The sequence below is a fragment of the Manacus candei genome, unplaced genomic scaffold (genome assembly GCF_025592945.1).
Source record: "Manacus candei isolate 608988 ecotype Guabito, Panama unplaced genomic scaffold, ASM2559294v1 h1tg000015l, whole genome shotgun sequence".
Lineage (NCBI taxonomy): Eukaryota > Metazoa > Chordata > Aves > Passeriformes > Pipridae > Manacus > Manacus candei.
The window spans coordinates 26527179-26548394 of NW_026138063.1; the positions used below are offsets into that span (position 1 = coordinate 26527179).

At 49.6% G+C, this 21216-nt stretch overlaps 1 protein-coding gene and 1 pseudogene across 1 annotated transcript in view; both read right to left on the reverse strand.

Annotated features, from left to right (window-relative positions):
• Positions 1 to 2541, reverse strand: part of LOC127468433 (uncharacterized) — a 66707-nt gene extending 64166 nt beyond the window's left edge. Inside the window, exon 1 of the mRNA XM_051781573.1 lies at positions 1982 to 2541. Within this exon, the coding sequence (XP_051637533.1) occupies positions 1982 to 2410 (429 nt within the window). The 5' untranslated portion in view covers positions 2411 to 2541. The remainder of the gene's footprint in view (positions 1 to 1981) is intronic.
• LOC127468439 (NADH-ubiquinone oxidoreductase chain 2-like) overlaps positions 1 to 21216 on the reverse strand; it is a 97052-nt pseudogene that overhangs the window by 2871 nt on the left and 72965 nt on the right.

Below are 21216 nucleotides of genomic sequence, written 5' to 3' on the forward strand. Positions count from 1 at the left end.
AGCAAAAACAATCCCTCGGATGGGTTTGCCTTTGCTTGAGGTGGGACTAATCCAAACAGTCTTCCCTAACATTCCTCTCATATGTACCACAGGGACTTTATCTCCATCTACAGTATGCAAAAGTTCTGATTGGGCAGGGCCAGCTCGATTGATGGAACCTCGGGTGTTGACCAACCAGGTGACCTTTGCTAAATGCAGCTCCCAGTGTTTGAGAGTCTCCCCACACAGTGCCTTCAGGGTGGTTTTCAGCAGTCTGTTGCACCGCTCAACTTTTCCAGCAGCTGGTGCATGGTAGGGGATATGATACACCCACTCAATGCCGTGCTCTTTGGCCCAGGTGTCTACGAGGCCATTCTTGAAATGGGTCCCATTATCAGACTCAATTCTCTCTGGGGTGCCGTGTCACCACAGGACTTGTTTTTCAAGGCCCAGGATGGTATTCCGGGCAGTGGCATGAGGCACGGGGTATGTCTCCAACCATCCAGTGCTTCCTTCTACCATGGTCAGTACGTAGTGTTTACCTTGGCGGGTTTTGGGGAGCGTGATGTAGTCAACTTGCCAGGCTTCCCCATACCTGTACTTCGACCACCGTCCACCATACCATAGAGGCTTCACCCGCTTGGCCTGCTTGATGGCAGCACATGTCTCACAGTCATGGATGACCTGTGAGACAATGTCCTTGGTTAAGTCCACCCCTCGGTCACGAGCCCATCTGTATGTTGCATCTCTCCCCTGGTGACCGGAGGCGTCATGGGCCCATCGAGCCAGAAATAATTCTCCTTTGTGCTGCCAATCCAGATCTACCTGAGAGACTTTAATCCTGGCAGCTCGGTCCACCTGCTCGTTGTTACAATGCTCCTCATTAGCCCGTTTCTTGCCTACATGAGCGTCTACGTGACGGACCTTCACACTCAGCTTCTCTACCCGGCCAGCGATGTCCTGCCACATCTCCGCCGCCCAGATGGGTTTCCCTTGGCGCTGCCAGTTGGCCTTTTTCCATCGCTCCAGCCATCCCCACAGAGCATTGGCCACCATCCATGAGTCAGTGTAGCGATAGAGTCTTGGCCACTTCTCTCGTTCAGCTATATCCAAAAGCCAACTGAACGGCTTTAAGCTCTGCAAACTGACTTGACCCACCTTGTCCTTCGGTCGCTTCTGCAACTCGCCGTGTGGGACTCCATACAGCTGCCTTCCATTTTCGGTTTGTCCCTACAATGCGGCAGGAGCCATCCGTGAAGAGCACATATCGCCTTTCATCTGTTGGTAGCTTGTCATATGGTGGGGCCTCCTCAACCCGTGTCACCTTCTCCTCCTCTTCTTCAGAGGATAGTCCGAAACTCTCACCTTCAGGCCAATTGGTGATAATTTCCAGAATCCCAGGGCGATTAGGATTCCCTATCCGGGTTCGCTGCGTGATCAGAGCGATCCACTTACTCCACGTGGCATCGGTGGCATGATGTGTGGAAGGAACTCTTCCCTTGAACATCCAGCCCAGCACTGGTAGTTGGGGTGCCAGGAGGAGCTGCGCTTCGGTGCCGATTACTTCTGAGGCAGCTCGAACTCCTTCATAGGCAACCAGGATCTCTTTCTCAGTTGGTGTATAGCTGGCTTCAGATCCTTTGTATCCCCGACTCCAGAATCCCAGTGGTCGTCCTCGGGTCTCCCCAGGCACTTTCTGCCAGAGGCTCCAAGAAGGGTCATTCTCCCCGGCTGCGGTGTAGAGCACGTTCTTCACGTCCTGTCCTGTCCTTACTGGCCCAAGGGCTACCGCATGGGTAATCTCCTGTTTAATTTGTTCAAAGGCTTGTTGTTGTTCGGGGCCCCACTGGAAATCATTTTTCTTCCATGTCACAAGGTAGAGAGGGCTTACAATCTGACTATACTCGGGGATATGCATCCTCCAAAAGCCCACAGCGCCTAGGAAAGCCTGTGTTTCCTTCTTGCTGGTTGGTGGGGACATGGTTGCTATTTTGTTAATCACCTCCATTGGAATTAGGCGGCGTCCATCTTGCCACTTCACTCCTAGGAACTGAATTTCCTGAGCAGGTCCCTTGACCTTACTCTGTTTAATGGCAAAACCGGCTCTTAGGAGAATCTGGATTATCTTCTCTCCTTTCTCGAAGACTTCGCCCGCTGTGTTCCCCCATACAATGATGTCATCAATGTACTGTAGGTGCTCTGGAGCCTCACTCTTTTCCAGTGCAGTCTGGATCAGTCCATGGCAAATGCTGGGACTGTGTTTCCACCCCTGAGGCAGTCGATTCCAGGTGTACTGCACACCTCTCCAAGTGAAAGCAAATTGTGGTCTGCACTCTGCTGCCAAAGGAATGGAGAAAAAGGCATTGGCTATGTCAATGGTGGCATACCACTTGGCTACCTTGGACTCCAGCTCATACTGGAGCTCCAGCATGTCCGGCACAGCAGCACTCAGGGGTGGTGTGACTTCATTGAGTCCACGGTAATCCACCGTCAGCCTCCACTCTCCGCTGGACTTACGCACTGGCCATATAGGGCTATTAAAGGGTGAGCGAGTCTTGCTGACCAACCACCCCCTGGGTCTCCAGTTCACGGATCATCTTATGTATAGGGGTCACAGAGTCTCGGTCGGTGCGGTATTGCCGACGGTGCACTGTTGCTGTGGCTATCGGTACCAATTGTTCTTCAACCTTCAGCAGTCCCACAGCAGAGGGGTCCTCTGAGAGACCAGGCAAGGTGTTCAACTGTCTAATTTCCTCTGTCTCCACAGCAGCTATGCCAAAAGCCCAACGAAGTCCTTTTGGGTCTTTGAAATACCCACTCCTCAGGTAATCTATGCCAAGGATACACGGGGCCTCTGGGCCAGTCACGATGGGGTGTCTGTGCCATTCCTTCCCAGTCAGGCTCACTTCAGCTTCCAGTACAGTCAGCTGTTGGGATCCCCCTGTCACCCCAGAAATGGAGATGGATTCTGCCCCTATGTATCTTGATGGCATTAAAGTACATTGTGTGCCGGTGTCCACTAAGGCCTTATATCTTTGTGGCTCTGATGTGCCAGGCCACCGAATCCACACAGTCCAATAGACTCGATTGTCCCTCTCCTCTACCTGGCTAGAGGCAGGGCACCCCTAGTCCTGGTCATGGTACTCATTGTGCTCTTCTTGTGGGTATGACCTGGAGGTCCCTTCAAGAGGATCATTCCTGTACCGTCTGGAGTCTTGCCCACGAGAGACTGGAGCAACGTTTACTCTTTAAGAGTTCTTTATGGTATTTGTTCCTCTTTTCAGTTCACGTACCCGGGTTGCTAAGGAAGAGGTGGGTTTCCCATCCCACTTCCTCATATCTTCTCGTGCTCACGGAGGTAAAACCATAGATCGCCACGTGGAGTGTACCTTCTCTCCTTAGCTGGGGGACGCTGGCTCCTAATAGCAGAGACTCTTGTTTGTCCTGACGAGATATGGGAAATCCCTTCCTTAATTTCTTCTCTTAGCTTCTGGTGTCCCTCTTCAATTTTCTCTTCCAGGTTTCGGACGTGTTCAGCCAGTTTGGTTTCCACAGATGAGATGTGGGCTCGTAATGGGGTGGTGACAGTGTCTTCATAAATCCTGAGTTTACTAACCAATGCTCCCACCTTGTCCTCTCCCTCCCTCCATTGCAGCGTTGCTAAGTAGCGGGAATACATTTCTGGCCCGAGTCGTGCAAACTTTAACCACATCTGGGATGTGCACTGTACGCCATCTGGACTCTTAGGGAATCTTTCATCCTCTGAAAAGATTATCTCCAGTACAGCTTACTCCCTTAAGCACCGGATACCTTGTTCCATCGTGTTCCACTGTCCTTGCTGTACGTGGAGGTCCTCCTTGCAAAGGTATCTCTCCCTCACACTGGACAACAGTCGCCGCCAGAGGCTGAGAGTTTCCTGCCTCCTTCCAATCCCCTGATCAATGACTACATCTCGAGACAGGGATCCCAGATGTCTGGCTTCACTCCCATCTAGGATCGTATCGTTAGCTGCGGCATCCCAGATTCGGAGCAGCCAGGTCAGAATGGACTCGTTCGCCTGTCGTGTGAACTCTCTCCGGAGCTCACGTAGCTCACCCAGGGATAGGGACCGAGTGATTATTTCTGGCTCTGTCTCCTCCGGTGGATGTGAAGGTCCCGCCTCTTCGTCATCATTTGCTATACGGACTGATTTAGTCTTTGATTTCCTTTTCTGGACAGGGGCGACTGCTATTGGTTTTGCTTGTTCTTCTGGCTCCTCGATGGTTTGTGTGGACACGGTGCTGGTTGGTTTATTTCTTTCTCCCTCTGACTCAGCTGTGGTTTGGGTGGACGTGGTGTCTGCGGATTTGCTCCTTCTCTCCTCCCCCTGACAGTGCTGTACCATGTCAAGTAGTGCCCGGTAGGCAGTGGCCAGGGCCCAGCAGGTTGCTGTGAGCTGGCCGTCTCTGGAGCTGCCAGAGCATTTTTCCTTCACCAGTCTTATCATGCTAACAGGATCCTGCAGTTGTTCAGGGGTGAATTTCCAGATCATTGGAGGAGAAAACTTTTCCAAATACTGGCTGATGTCCTCCCACTTCCCGTGCCACTCAGCATTATCTGCTCCCAGGGCAGGTGTCCAAACAACCTCCCTAAAAGGCACTTTTCTGACCCTAAACATGGTGTACACAGTACAGAGCAGACAGAGCAACACTAACAATAACATTATGCTGTCCTTAACATCAAAAGGGAACTCAATATTTTCAAAAACTGTTGTAGCAGGTCTGAAGGGGAAGAAGGAGGTGGGAGGCTGGAAACCATCCACCCCTGTTCCTCCAAAAAGCTGGGTACGATTTTTAATGAGGCCCCAGAGGTAGCAACCCAAACCAGGACAGGCAAACAGGACTGAATACACATTTACAATGAAACTCATTGCTTCTGATGTTAGAATGACATAAACATAATATACTAATAAAACAATTTGGATCCCTCTCCCTGGTCTTAAAGAGAGCATCAAAACAGGCAAATAATACCCCATCTGTGGAAATATGAACAGGCTCAAATACAACATCCATGTGAGTGCATCAAACAACATGGTGATCAGGGAGTTTCTATATCCAAATAGACAAATGCTTAAAATGAAATTGTGATTCTGACTTCTCTCTCTCTGCCCCACGCTGGGCGCCAAAATGTGCTGGTTTAAAAGTTAACCAGCAGGGGGAATGAACTCAACTCAAAGGAGAGATTATAAGTCAGAATAACAATTTATTAAAATGATACAGTAAGTACAATAATACAAACCAACAATTGGTCTCAACCCACAAAAACCCAAATGTATAACCCAGTGCCCTGGGGCCTGAACAAAGTGGTGTTCCTTGGGCCCTGTTTGAGTCCAAAGTAAAGGGAGAGGGGAAGAACCTGCTGGTGGGAGAGCTGCTGCAGTCTGACCAGAACTGGTGATCGCAGTCCAGTGGTGGTCTAAGTCTGGTTGAGAGCGATGAGCTGCAGCCGTCCTCTGGATCCCACGAGTGGGTTGAAAAATGTTCCAAAACTCCAAGATTATATATCCTCCAGTTCAGGTAGGAATGTTCAGTGCTCCCCTCAGGGTGGGGAGTTCCACAAAGGGTGTGAGGACAGAAACATCCTCCTATCTCACAGGCCTCTTAACACCTAGTTTATAGCCTGAGGAGTCAGGCTCTATGGGCAGAGGGTGCGAATAGTCTATTGACAACAATAGTCTAGTTTCTGGGAAATGACATGGAAGGCTATAGAATACAGTTTTGGGTTACACCCACCATGATGAACTGATCTCAGCTGTCCTAACTAGGACACCCCATCATTTCCTTTCATCATTCATTTGTTCATTTGTTTGTTTACACTTTAATTTACCCCAGCATTTCCTTTCACCCTCTCACCTCCCCAATTAATCGCCTCTACTACTCTAACTAATATTCCACCCACATAGACCTTTAACAGTTGGTCCCAAACTTTTTTCCAACCCTTCAGAAAAAAAGGAATCAAACCTTTATCACCAACTCCCAAAGCTGGCATTTTCATTAAACTATTCTCTGAACCACACCACCTTAAACCGCCCGAATTGCCCCACGAGACAACCCTCGTACAAGTTCTAACACAACAAACAACGTCAGCAACAGACCCCAGCCCGCAATTAAAAATTGTCCACCCCCCAAGAATAAAACATAGCCGCTCCCTCAAAATCCAACCGAACAGATAAAACACCCCCACTATCCACTGTGTTCATCCCTAACCACTCTAACTCAGATAGCCCTATAATAAACACCCCACCCCCCAGCACTAAAACTAACCCAGCACCATACCCAACAACCTGCCAGTCCCCTCAAGTTTCAGGAAATGGATCTGCTGCCAATGAGACCGAATACACAAAAACCACTAACATCCCACCTAAATATACCAGAAATAACACTAGTGATACAAAAGACACCCCCAAACTCATTAACCATCCACACCCTACAATAGACGCCAACACTAACCCCACTACTGCATAGTATGGAGAAGGATTAGAAGCAACTGCTAGTCCTCCCAAAATAAAACTAACACTTAAAAATAAAGTACGTCATAACAATTCCTGCTTGGTTTCTATCCAAGACCTTTGGCCTGAAAAACCATTGTTGTAATTTCAACTACAAGAACATAAAACCTTAACAAACCCACCCACAACACTATAATCCCACCCCTTTCTACCCTTCTAACCTCTCAGCAACACATTTTTGTTATCCACTTGAACTACTTCTCCAACCACTAAACAAGTCCTAAATCAATGTTAACTATTACTACAACTAAAACAAGCCCCAATAATAATCACTATGCCTAAAACAGCCTTAGTCCTTGTAGCTTACAATAAAGCATAACACTGAAGATGTTAAGACGGCTATTACACATACCCATGGACAAAAAAGACTTAGTCCTAACCTTACAGTTAGTTCTTGCCAAATATATACATGCAAGTATCCGCATCCCAGTGAAAATGCCCTCAGCACCTTAAAAAGACAGCAGGAGCAGGCATCAGGCACACCACTCCAATTGTAGCCCAAAACGCCTTGCCTAGCCACACCCCCACGGGTTTTCAGCAGTAATCAATATTAAGCAATAAGTGTAAACTTGACTTAGTTAAAGCAACTTACCAGGGTTGGTAAATCTTGTGCCAGCCACCGCGGTCACACAAGAAACCCAAATTAACTTTATACGGCGTAAAGAGTGGTTTTTCATTATCACTTCAACTAAGACTGAAATGTAACCAAGCTGTTATAAGCACAAGATGCATCCAATACTCCCATAGAAATGATCTTAGCTTCATGATCAACAAAACTCCACGAAAGCCAGGACACAAACTGGGATTAGATACCCCACTATGCCTGGTCCTAAATCCCGATGCTTTCACCACTTAAGCATCTGCCTGAGAACTACGAGCACAAACGCTGAAAACTCTAAGGACTTGGCGGTGCTCCAAACCCACCCTAGACGAACCTGTTCTATAACCGATAACCCACGATACACCCAACCATCCCTTGACAAATCAGCCTATATACCGCCGTCGTCAGCCCACCCCTAAACTGAGGGTTTAACAGTGGGCACAACAGCAACATCCCACTAATAAGACAGGTCAAGGTATAGCTCATGAGATGGTAGAAATGGGCTACGTTTTCTAGCATAGAATACCTCACGACCAGGAGTGTGAAATCACTCCTAAAAGGCGGATATAGCAGTAAAGCAGGATAATAATGCCTCCTTTAAGCTGGCTCTGAAGCACGTACATACCGCCCATCACCCTCCTCACAAGCTATAATTAATTTTATTTATAATAAACCCCCAAGCTAGAGATGAGGCAAGTCGTAACAAGGTAAGTGTACCGGAAGGTGCACTTAGTCTACCAAGGCGTAGCTATAACTAAAGCATTCAGCTTACACCTGAAAGATATCTGTTTCATATCAGATCGCCTTGAAGCCTAACTCTAGCTCTTCTACCAGATTACATATAAACTAAGTTAATACTACCCATTAAATCAAAACATTCTCTCACTCAACCTAGTATAGGCGATAGAAAGGTAAACTCAAGACGCAATAGAGATCATGTACCGTAAGGGAAGAATGAAATAGTAATGACAAACCAAGCAATAAATAGCAAAGACCAACCCTTGTACCTTTTCCATCATGATTTAGCGAGAAATTACCCAAGCAAAACGCCAATTTAAGCTTGCTTCCCTGAAACCCAAGCGAGCTACTCACGAGCAGCTATCTACTGAGCAAACCCGTCTCTGTTGCAAAAGAGTGGGAAGACTCGTTAGTAGTGGTGAAAAGCCAATCGAGCTGGGTGATAGCTGGTTACCTATGAAATGAATCTTAGTTCCCTCTTAATTCACCTCCCAGGACTACTCAACCCACATGAAGCGAATTAAGGGCTATTTAAAGGAGGTACAGCTTCTTTAAAAAAGAATACACTCTCCCCTAGCGGATAAATTCAATTACAGCTTAATTGTGGGCCTTCAAGCAGCCACCATTAAAGAATGCGTCAAAGCTCCTCACCTAAAAAAAATCTAAACTTCCTTATGACTCCCTCTTCCCCAATAGGCCAACTTATATTAAATAAGAGAATTTATGCTAAAATAAGTAACTAGGGATCCCCTCTATGGCGCAAGCTTACATTACAACATTATTAACAATCCACAGGATATTTTTTAACCTTAACAAGACCTTATACCCAAAACTCTGTTAACCCACCTATGGAGCGCCCCCAAAGATGATTAAAATCTGTAAAAGGAACTAGGCAAATCCAAGGCCCAACTGATTACCAAAAACATAGCCTTTAGCAAACCAAGTATTAAAGGTGAAACCTGCCCAGTGACAATTTGTTCAACGGCCGCGGTATCCTAACCGTGCAAAGGTAGCGCAATCAATTGTTCCATAAATCGGGACTTGTATGAATGGCTTAACGAGGTCTTAGCTGTCTCCTACAGATAATCAGTGAAATTGATCTTCCCGTGCAAAAGCAGGAATAACCCCATAAGACAAGAAGACCCTGTGGAACTTTAAAATCTGCTACCACTCCCATAAACTAATACTCACCCACAGGGCCCACTCCCCGGGATTTTGCTGGTGTGCATTTTTTGGTTGGGGCGACCTTGGAGACAAACTCAACCTCCAAATACCAGACAATCCATCTTAACCAAGAACTACCCATCAACGTGCTAATAGCAACCAGACCCAATATAATTGATTAATGAACCTAGCTACCCCAGGGATAACAGCGCAATCTCCTTCAAGAGCCCACATCGACAAGGAGGTTTACGACCTCGATGTTGGATCAGGACATCCTAGTGGTGCAACCGCTACCAAGGGTTCGTTTGTTCAACGATTAACAGTCCTACGTGATCTGAGTTCAGACCGGAGTAATCCAGGTCGGTTTCTATCTATGTTACAACTCCTTCTAGTACGAAAGGACCGAAGAAGTAAGGCCTATGCCACAAGCACGCCTTCGCACCCAGTAATGAACCCAACTAAATTACTAAGAGCTTCACCATAACTCCCTCCTAGAAAAGGACCGCTAGCGTGGCAGAGCTTGGCAAATGCAGAAGGCTTAAGCCCTTTACCCAGAGGTTCAAATCCTCTCCCTAGCTCCAACACAAACCACATGACAATTCACTTAACCCTCACTTACTTTATTATATCAATATCCTATGCTCTCTCCATCCTCATCGCCGTAGCATTTCTTACCCTAGTTGAACGTAAGATTCTAAGTTATATGCAAACCCGAAAAGGGCCTAATATTGTAGGACCATTTGGCCTCTTACAACCTATAGCAGATGGAGTAAAGCTATTCATTAAAGAACCAATTCGTCCATCAACTTCATCCCCTTACTTATTTATATCTACTCCTATCTTAGCCCTTCTCCTAGCAATTACAATCTGAACACCACTTCCCCTACCCTTTCCCCTTACTGACCTAAACCTTGGCATACTCTTCCTTCTAGCTCTATCTAGCTTGGCAGTCTATTCAATTCTATGATCAGGCTGTAGCCTATGGCTTGCCACTGCTCTACGCTGGTGTCCTCGGCAAGCTGGTGACCCTTGCGGTCGAGCCATCTGGCAAGTGATTTTGCCAATTTTTTATCTAAGGGTTGACTGTGTTCTATTACAAAGTCTTTTAGGCACCTGTATACAAATTTTTGGGAGGTTGAGAGTGTGAGTCCCATGTTGATGTTAGTCGGGTCTCAACAACAGTCTCTTGATGGAAAGTCCTCCCTTTGGTGTTCTGCCAGGCTGTGGGTGTTAGGGTAGGGTGAGGAATGTCCTCAGCAGTTCACCTGTCTGGTGCGTCGACCCGTGCAGCTACCGCTGAGCCCACAGTCGTCCGCTCTGCTGAGGAGGACCGGCGGGGACGATCGCCTCTCCTGGCGTCGCCTGAACCCAGGTGAGGACACAGGAGTTCTCTCAATATGAGAGTCCTCAACTGTGCCCCACATTGGGCGCCACTTGCCATGGTCCGGGGGGATGGGAAATGGGACCGAGCACTGCAATAACGGTTCTTGGCACAGTCGAGGGTTCGTGCAGCAATGCCACTTTATTCAGGGACAACAGGGTTTTAAATAAGGTAAGTCTGAGGGGAGGATTCTGAACTGGGGAGGAACATGGAACTGACAACTCAGGGAAAAGTGTGATAGGGAGACAGGGAAAAGGCGGGTGGAACTTCGGAGTCTCCAGGAGATAGGGCCAATGGGAGCTCTCTTTGCACTGCAGCAAACTGTAGCCAATCAGTGGCAGAGGAGTGGGAAAGCAGGGGAGGACAGGGTGACAAACAACTTTGGGCGGGAAAATCTGAGGGAGAAAGGGGAACAATATGGAGGTATAACAAACTTCATACAAATTCAACAGTAAACTGGGGTACATAAAACTCCATGACAATACAGCAATAAACTGGGGTAAAACTGGGGAACAACTGTCAGTCCAGTGGATGAATGGTCCAGTGTATAAAAGTCCATCTAGTTCCCATAGATGCTTCTCAATGCCACATATCTTTCCCAATTGGTTTTTTCTTCCACCACACCCTGCTACATGCAAACATAACAAACGACAGCATCAGCAGATGTCTTTACATTCCTCTTTCCCTTCCCATTCTCCGTTCCTCTTCTCTTCCCATTCCCACAGCCAACACACTATTTCACTTCTCACTTTAACAAAGCTCTTTTCTCCTTCAAGCCCCTCAAAGGCGCCAAGGCCACATAGGAGGCCACACACAAACAGTACTCCTCTTCCCACTTGACTACACCTTCTCCCTCTGTTCTACAGGGAACACCAGGAATCTGCTCGCAGAGGCCTCTCGTTTCCCATCAGTAGCTCAGCACAAGGAGTTAAAGGAGCTCAAGCCTTAGGCCACGAGAGCTGACAGCAAGGAAACTTTGGGAGCAAACTAATGCTGCTAACATGGACCCAGCTGAATCCAGCACACAATCACAGAATCCAAGAGTCCTTCAGCTTGGAAAAGACCTCCAAGCTCACTGAGTCTTGTGCAGCCCCTCCCTGACCGCCTGCAGGAACTGGATGATACTTTGCACAAGCACCAAAAGGAATGTTGTGAAAGCCATGGGCTGCAGGAGGACACAGAGAAGGGCTTGGTTGGGGCTGGGAAGGAGGGAGCTGGCGCTGGGGGAGTGGGGATGGAGCCTCGGGGATGTGGCGCAGCAAGGACAGGGGCCCAGGCAGCTGGCAGGCGGCAAGGCCTCACCCCCTGCCCCAGCAGCAGCACCGGGGCCTGCCCAAGGCGATCCTGCCAGGGGCTGGGCCCTGCAGGCAGGGGCAGAAACCACTCCCTGGGGCGACCTTGCTGCCCCGGCCCTCGTCCGACCCAGCCTCTCCCTGTGTGCATGCTCCCCACAGCACAGGCTGCACTGGGCAGCATCCCCTGATGGGCCCTGCAGAGCTGCCCCACGGGGACACTTCCCTTTTATGTCACAGGTGCCACAGCCTGTCCCAGCCAGCCCTGCCCATTGTCCCCACCCCGGCTCAGTGACTCACAGTGGCCCCTGGCAACCAAAGGACCAAAGCCCCACACCCCCAGAGTGCAGCCCTACCCATGTGCAAGGGGCCCCCAAAGGGTTCCCTGCACAAAGCAGCCCCTCCAAACCCTTGTCAGATAGAAAACTGGGGGACGTGACCCTTGGATGCTTTTAGTACAGAGATACAAGCTTTTCTTGAATAATGGAGGGGGTCACTTTTTTATTATTCATATTTACAGTTATCCATTTGGGGACAGGATGTCCTACAGGCTAATGTGGTGTCACATTTGGAGTGAAAAGGACTTTTCAAAGAAACCCAGGGTGCATGGGTGATGCAGAGGAAGCTGCCAAGTCACCCAATGTGAAGCTCAACACTGCTTTGCAACAGCACTGCCCTTTCACACACATCTTTGGCAAAGACAAAGATGTCAGGCTTTAGTTTCTAAATCAGTAACACTTGACAAGACCTCTTTATGAACTGACAGCAAGAGAACTTAGGAGCAGCTTAGGGTTGGCAAGTGTAGGAGCCAAGAAGAGAAGGGCTGATGGGTATGTCGTGGTTACTGACAGCTGGATGGTCGTGGAGCCGACCAAGGACTGCCAGACACAAAAGACATCACCTGCTGGACTTGGCCCAAACACCAGCCCCCTCCTCTCCCTTCTCAACCACTCAACCACAGCCTGCACACACCCACACCTGCCAGGGCCAACTGGCTGTTTCTCTTCTCTTTTCTGCCTGGGGGCGAAGGAAGAAGGACAGGAAGGGCATTTGCTTTCGGGCCAGAGGGAAGGGGAAGGAGATCCCCCCAAATCCATCCCTGGTAGGATGGGGGCTGGAGGAGACATTGTGGGACCCCCAAGAATATTTTCGAGGGGAAGAAAGGATGGGGGCACCCACAGGGGGTTGGGGCGGGGAGGGACCCAGGAATCTCGTGGTGGGACACTGGGGAGTTCCCAGTAGTTTCTTGGGGGGGTGGACCCCCAGCAGTCCGGGGTGGAAAAATGGACGGAGGAATCCGCCGTAAAGGGTCGGTGACACCCAAAAGACTGTAGGAGGGGGTCGGGAGGGACCCCGGAGTCCTGAAGAGTATTCGGGGGTCCCCAGGAGGGAGTCTGGGGGTCTGAGGTGGTCCTAGGAGATTTTCAAGGGTTAAGGGGATGCACAGGAGATTTGGGGGAGGAGGGGGAAAGGCGGAGGGTCCCCAGGAGTCTTGGGGGGGATCTGGGCGGTTCCCGAGAGTCTTGGGGGAGATTCAGAAGGGTCACCAGGAGCCCCCGGACCCCCTGAACTCACCCCACACCACCATGGCCTCGTTGGTGCCGCACGTGAAAAACAGCGCGGCGGGGGGAGACCCTGGGGCCGGGATCGATCGGGACCAATCGGGTTCAATCCCGATCCTCCCCTCCCCCGCCATCACCGCCCCGCTCCCGGCAGCCCCCGTGGAAGTTTCGACGTTCTATCGGATGACTCACCGGCACAAGGACAGGGGCCCAGCAGAATTTGGCAATGACGTCATTCCAGCAGAGCCATTCTATTGGCTGCGACCCACGAGGGAGCCCCAAAACCTGTTCATGGCTTGGGGGGGAAGGACAGCCGGCACGGCCGGGAACGGGGGTGCAGAAGGTGTTCAAGTGCCCAGGAAAGGGGCAAAAAACTTTCCCCTCCCCCTCCCAGTGCCCCCTCAGCCCATCCCAGTGTCTCCCCTCTCTCCCAGTGCCCCCTCAGCCCATCCCGGTCTCTCCCCTGCTCTCCCAGTGCCCCCGTCCATCGAGGTCCCAGCCCGGCCCTGCCCCCTGCTCTGCTCCGGCCTGGATTTCTCCCCTGCAGGGGCAGCTGAGGTGGCTCCAGGGTGGGCGGGAGCTTTCGGGGCAGGGGGTGGCTCCTGACATGCTGCTGGAACCGCCCCTGCCTGGGCGGGCCCATCAGCCTGGGGCACCTCCTCACCCGAGCCTGGGGGACGGGCCGGCAACTGGGAGGGGCTTTGGGAAGGAATGGGGAGGCTGAGAAGGGTTTGGAGGTCATGGGGGTAACTGGGAAGGTGTTTGGGGGAGTTTGGGGGTTTGGGAGGGAGGTTGGGGAGATTGGGGCAGCTGTGAGGGGTTTTGGGGAATCGTCGGGGATGTGGGAAGGAACTGGGAGAGAGTTTGGGGGCATACTCAAGGGGAAGGGGGCAACTAGGAGAGGGTTTGAAAGGTCCTGGGAGGGCTGGAGGTAACTGGGAGGGGTTTGGGGGCATCTTGTGGGTTTTTGTGGGTCTGGGAGGCAGTCTGGGGGCCTCGGAGGGTTTAAGGGGAAGTTGGGAGTGTCCTGTGGGACTGGGATGGGATTTGAGGGTTCCTGGAGGGGCTGGGAGGGCTTTATGCCTTTATACTGCGGGCATTGTCTAGTATTGATGGGGGTAATCCGTGAGTTGACTGTTTCATAATCATCCAAATTTTAACAAGACTTTGAAGGTGGTCAACCTCAGTTTGAAGCAACTCATTTTTAGCAACAAATTTATCCGATTTTTCTCCTGTTTCCCTCTCAAAGGCTAACAATGACTTCAACACCACATTTTCTGATTTCAAAACAGTAGACTCAACATCAGAAATCCATTCATGACTTCCCTGTCACCACTCCATCCGAATGTCTGTGTACTCACTGTGGTCTGAGAGAAACCTGCCTGTTTGCAGCGCACTGACTGGGCAACTTTTCTTTTTGCAGGTGGAAAAGGGCAGATAAAGAAAAAACAGATGGGTCCAGCAGAAGTGATGCTGCTTCTGTAAAAGCAGAGCAGAGGCCGAAAGCATAGCTTGCAGTCTCTTTTTTAAGGTTAGGTTCAGAGAAAAGGGTTTGCGTATAGCTTGCAGTCTCTTTTTTAAGGTTAGGGTTAGGTAACAGGGTTTGCGCATAGTTTGCAGTCTCTTTTTTAAGGTTAGGGTTAGGGAAAAGGGTTTGCGCATAGCTTGCATTCTCACTTTTAGGGTTAGGGTTAGGGAACAAGGTTTGCGCATAGCTTGCAGTCTCTTGGTTAGGGTTAGGGTTAGGGAACAGGGTTTGCGCATAGCTTCCAGTCTCTCTTTTAATGTTGGGGTTAGGGGACAGTGCTCTATAGAAGCAGAGTACATACTGGGCGGCGGTGGGTATTCTGCCAGACACGCAACAGAACAGCAACAGCAAAAGCAGAGACCCAAGAGAAAAAGCAAAAGATTCTGACAGCGGTGGGCAGTGAATCGGGCTTATAGCCTGAGAGGGGCTTATTGGGCACCGCTGCGTGTCCGGAATGGGCTAAAACCGCGATTGTTAGATCACGCACTGAGACAAATTCTTCCTAACCCTAACCCTTACCCATACCCCTAACCCTAACCCTAACCCTAACCCTAACCCTAACAGTAACCCTGTCTTTTGCTAACCCTAAACCTAACCCTAACCCTAACCCTAACTTTTGCTAACTCTAACCCTAACCCTAAATTTCCTAAACCTAACGCTAACCCTTTCTAACCCTAACCCTAACTACAAACCTAACCCTAACCCTAACCCTAACCCTAACCCTAACCCTAAACCCTAACCCTAACCCTAACACTAAACCCTAAACCAAAAGGAAACTTCCTTTGCTATGCCTACTGGGCGGAGTCAGTGCTGATTGGTGTTACAACCCGCCCCAGGAAAAGGGGAGAGGGGGGAACTCAGGTTTTTATTAATAATTCCCTTGGGGTGGATTAAAGTGAAACGACACTAAATAATCGGTGTCTGAAAACATATACTGGTAAGGTTTATTTTAACAATTCTGTATCAACAGGCATGCTAGCAGTTTGGGAGTTGGGCTATCAGTTGGGAGGCATGGCTGAAAACAGGAAACAACAGCCCTAATTCCCAGGAAAGAAAGCCTGGAAGCTTTGGCTTTGTGGTGCAGTTGGTGGGCCACACTGGGCACTCCATGGGCAGGCAGCAAGAGTTTTCTGGATCTGGGAGTCAATCTGGGGGCCTCGGAGTGTTTGAGGGGAAGTTGGGAGTGTCCTGTGGGACCAGGATGGGATTTGAGGGCTCCTGGAGGGGCTGGGACGGGTGTATACTGCGGGCATCGTCTAGTATTGATGGGGGTAATCAGTGAGCTGACTGTTTCATAATCATCCAAATTTTAACAAGACTTTGAAGGTGGTCAACCTCAGTTTGAAGCAACTCATTTTTAGCAACAAATTTATCCGATTTTTCTCCTGTTTCCCTCTCAAAGGCTAACAATGACTTCAACACCACATTTTCTGATTTCAAAACAGTAGACTCAACATCAGAAATCCATTCATGACTTCCCTGTCACCACTCCATCCGAATGTCTGTGTACTCACTGTGGTCTGAGAGAAACCTGCCTGTTTGCAGCGCACTGACTGGGCAACTTTTCTTTTTGCAGGTGGAAAAGGGCAGATAAAGAAAAAACAGATGGGTCCAGCAGAAGTGATGCTGCTTCTGTAAAAGCAGAGCAGAGGCCGAAAGCATAGCTTGCAGTCTCTTTTTTAAGGTTAGGTTCAGAGAAAAGGGTTTGCGTATAGCTTGCAGTCTCTTTTTTAAGGTTAGGGTTAGGTAACAGGGTTTGCGCATAGTTTGCAGTCTCTTTTTTAAGGTTAGGGTTAGGGAAAAGGGTTTGCGCATAGCTTGCATTCTCACTTTTAGGGTTAGGGTTAGGGAACAAGGTTTGCGCATAGCTTGCAGTCTCTTGGTTAGGGTTAGGGTTAGGGAACAGGGTTTGCGCATAGCTTCCAGTCTCTCTTTTAATGTTGGGGTTAGGGGACAGTGCTCTATAGAAGCAGAGTACATACTGGGCGGCGGTGGGTATTCTGCCAGACACGCAACAGAACAGCAACAGCAAAAGCAGAGACCCAAGAGAAAAAGCAAAAGATTCTGACAGCGGTGGGCAGTGAATCGGGCTTATAGCCTGAGAGGGGCTTATTGGGCACCGCTGCGTGTCCGGAATGGGCTAAAACCGCGATTGTTAGATCACGCACTGAGACAAATTCTTCCTAACCCTAACCCTTACCCATACCCCTAACCCTAACCCTAACCCTAACCCTAACCCTAACAGTAACCCTGTCTTTTGCTAACCCTAAACCTAACCCTAACCCTAACCCTAACTTTTGCTAACTCTAACCCTAACCCTAAATTTCCTAAACCTAACGCTAACCCTTTCTAACCCTAACCCTAACTACAAACCTAACCCTAACCCTAACCCTAACCCTAACCCTAAACCCTAACCCTAACCCTAACACTAAACCCTAAACCAAAAGGAAACTTCCTTTGCTATGCCTACTGGGCGGAGTCAGTGCTGATTGGTGTTACAACCCACCCCAGGAAAAGGGGAGAGGGGGGAACTCAGGTTTTTATTAATAATTCCCTTGGGGTGGATTAAAGTGAAACGACACTAAATAATCGGTGTCTGAAAACATATACTGGTAAGGTTTATTTTAACAATTCTGTATCAACAGGCATGCTAGCAGTTTGGGAGTTGGGCTATCAGTTGGGAGGCATGGCTGAAAACAGGAAACAACAGCCCTAATTCCCAGGAAAGAAAGCCTGGAAGCTTTGGCTTTGTGGTGCAGTTGGTGGGCCACACTGGGCACTCCATGGGCAGGCAGCAAGAGTTTTCTGGATCTGGGAGTCAATCTGGGGGCCTCGGAGTGTTTGAGGGGAAGTTGGGAGTGTCCTGTGGGACCAGGATGGGATTTGAGGGCTCCTGGAGGGGCTGGGACGGGTGTATACTGCGGGCATCGTCTAGTATTGATGGGGGTAATCAGTGAGCTGACTGTTTCATAATCATCCAAATTTTAACATACAATATGATTATTAGAATAAAAAGCAAAAAGGTAATATCAACAAAACAGTAACAGGGTGAAGCTCTTGGTTGAAGACTGGTTTCTTCTTTTTCTCCAGTGATTTTAATTCTTTTTCATCTGGGTTTTAATCCCATCTTTGGCATTTTACTGCAAACATTTTGTCCCCATATCCATTGGAAATTGTATTAACTGTTGATGAGAACAAAGTGGAATCCCAAGGTATGTGATATATTGATAGGATTTCACTGGTTGGCTTTTAATTTGTCCAGGTTTATCGCCATAATGCTTCTGCTCTTTAACCACTTGAATCAGAATGAATTGAGTTGTTTTCTGGGTTGGGTTCTCTTTTTGAGTCCAAGGTTTTTTAGTGGATTCAGTATCAGGCACAAAGGAAATTGAGGGAGGTAAAGAATAATCTTCCCTTTGTTCATTATCACAGGGATCACTCAGTCTATTTTCATTAATGTGAGGAAAGCTGGGAGACTCTAGAAACATCAGTTGAACTTCAAATTCTCCTTGTTTCTTTCTCTCCTGAGACTTAGAATCAGGGTTCTCTGTGGTTTCCCAAGTCTCAATGCCAGGGTAAGACACTGGTTTATGAAGTTGCCTGACCAAACCAGGAGCCTGCTTTTTTAGCAACAGTTTTCTCTCTGCACTCTGGCGCAACAAGACTTTGAAGGTGGTCAACCTCAGTTTGAAGCAGCTCGTTTTTAGCAACAAGTTTATCCGATTATTCTCCCGCTTCCCTCTCAAAGGCTAACGATGACTTCAGCACCACATTTTCTGATTTCAAAACAGTAGATCCAACATCAGAAATCCATTCATGACTTCCCTGTCAGCACTGCATCCAAATGTCTGTGCTCTCACTTTGACCTGAGAGAAACCTCAGGCAGGTGGAAAAGGGCAGATAAAGAAAAAACAGATGGGTCCAGCAGAAGTGATGCTGCTTCTGTCAAAAGCAGAGCAGAGACCGAAAGCACTTTAGGAAGTTGCTTACAGAAGCACTTGTGCATTCCAAGTTACAGCTCAGGAGTCTCAGTGACTTGTCCAACATGAGAGTTTCTTTTCCATTTCTCAACCCCCAGATTCCTCAGGAGTAGGAAACTGGAAACACTGACTGAGAAAAGCTCCATTCCTTCCTAATAATTGTGCTTTGCCCTTCCCATTTGACAGTGCTCTTGGAAATGTGCTGCTGTGATCTGGATCTGTGAGCAGCCCTGACCTCCCAGAGCACTCATCCAATGGCAGGAAGACCCCACCTGGCTCCTGCTGGGGTTCTTGCCACCACAACCCAGTATGGGTCAATGGAATGGGGAGCAGGGCGGTGGGACCAGTAAGGACCAGTTAAGGGGGTTGGGGGCACTTCAGCATCTCCATCAAGGTCAGACCAGTACAGAGCAGCATAGACCAGTATAGATCGGTATAGACCAGTATAAACCAGTATGGACCAGTATAGACCAATATGGGTCACTGGAATGGGGAATGGGGCAGTGGGACCGATAAGGACCAGTTAAGGGGCTTGGGGGCACTTCAGCATCTCCATCAAGGTCAGACCATTATAGACCAGTATAGACCAGCGTAGACCAGTATAGACCAGTATAGACCAGTATAGACCAATAAAAAACCAGTACGGACCAGTATGGACCAGTACAGGTCACTAGAACAGCGAGCAGGGTGGTGGGACCAGTAAGGACCAGTTAAGGGGGTTGGGGGCACTTCAGCATCTCCATCAAGGTCAGACCAGTACAGACCGGTACAAACCAGTATGGACCAGTATAGACCAGTATAAACCAGGGTAGAGCAGTATAAACCGATAAAAACCAGTACGGGTCACTGAAACAGAGAATGGGGTGGTGGGATCAGTAAGGACCAGTTAAGGGGGTTGGGGGCGCTTCATCATCTCCGTCAAGGTCAGACCAGTACAGACCAGTATAAACCAGTATAGACCAGTATGGACTGGTATAGACCAGTATAAACCAGTACAGGTCATTGGAATGGGGAATGGGGCAGTGGGACCAGTAAGGACCAGTTAAGGGGGTTGGGGGCACTTCAGCAACTCCATCAAGGTCAGACCAGTACAGACCAGTATAAACCAGGGTAGAGCAGTATAAACCAGTATAAACCAGTACGGGTCCCTGGAACGGGGAATGGGGTGGTGGGACCAGTAAGAACCAGTTAAGGGGGTTGGGGGCACTTCAGCATCTCCATCAAGGTCAGGTCAGTATAAACCAGTATAGACCAGTATAGACCAGTATAAACCGGTATAAACCAGTATGGACCAGTACAGGTGACTGGAACGGGGAATGGGGCGGTGGGACCAGTAAGGACCAGTTAAGGGGGTTGGGGGCACTTCAGCATCTCCGTCAACGTCAGACCAGTACAGACCAGTATAGACCAGTATAGATTAGTATAAACCAGTATGGACCAGTATAGACCAATATAAACCAGTACGGGTCACTGGAACACGGAATAGGGTGGTGGGACCAGTAAGGACCAGTTAAGGGGGTTGGGAGCACTTCAGCATCTCCATCAAGGTCAGACCAGTACAGACCAGTATAAACCAGGATAGACCAGTATAAACCAGTATGGACCAGTACGGGTCACTGGAACGCGGAATGGGGTGGTGGGACCAGTAAGGACCAGTTAAGGCAAAACTCAGCTGGGACTTAGTGGTTTGGGGGTGGGCATGTCCCTCTTTAGGTGGGCGTGGTCTCTCCCTGGTGGGCGTGTCCCAACCCAAGGTGGTCATAGCCTCTGCAAGTGGGCGTGTCTTTTGCATCCTCTCCCCCTCCCTGAACTGGGAGCTCAACTGGGACTTACTGGGTTTTGGGTGGGCGTGTCCCCTCCCAATGATGGACCCACTTTCAGCCCCTCCCCCCACCTTTAAGGGCCCTCCCAAAGCCCTTCCCCCCCCTTCCTGCACCTCCCCAACCCTCAGAGTCCCTCCTGTCCCTCCCCCACCCTCAGGGTCCCTTCCTTCCCCTCCCGCCAGTGAACCTGCTACCCCTCCCCCACTCTCAGGAGCCCTCCCTGCCCCTCCCCCACCTTCAGGGGCCCTCAGGACCCCTCCCCCAACCTCAGAGACTCTCCTGCCCCTCCCCCACCCTCGGGGAACTTCCTACCCTTCCCCCACCCTCAGGGACCCTCAGGGTCCCTCCTTCACTTTCGGGGTCCCTCCCTGCCCCTCCCCAACCCTCAGGACCCTCCTGCCCCTCCCCCCACCTCGGGGTCCCTCCTGCCCTTCCCCCACCCTCAGGGACCCGCCTACCCCTCCCCCACCCTCAGGGACGGTCCTGCCCTTCCCCCACCCTCAGGGAACCTCCTGCCCTTCTCCCACACTCAAGGACCATCCTACTCCATCCCCACCCTCAGTGTTCCCTCCTTCCCCTCCCCCCCCCACTGGGGCCGTTACTGGTCCCTTACTGGTCTGT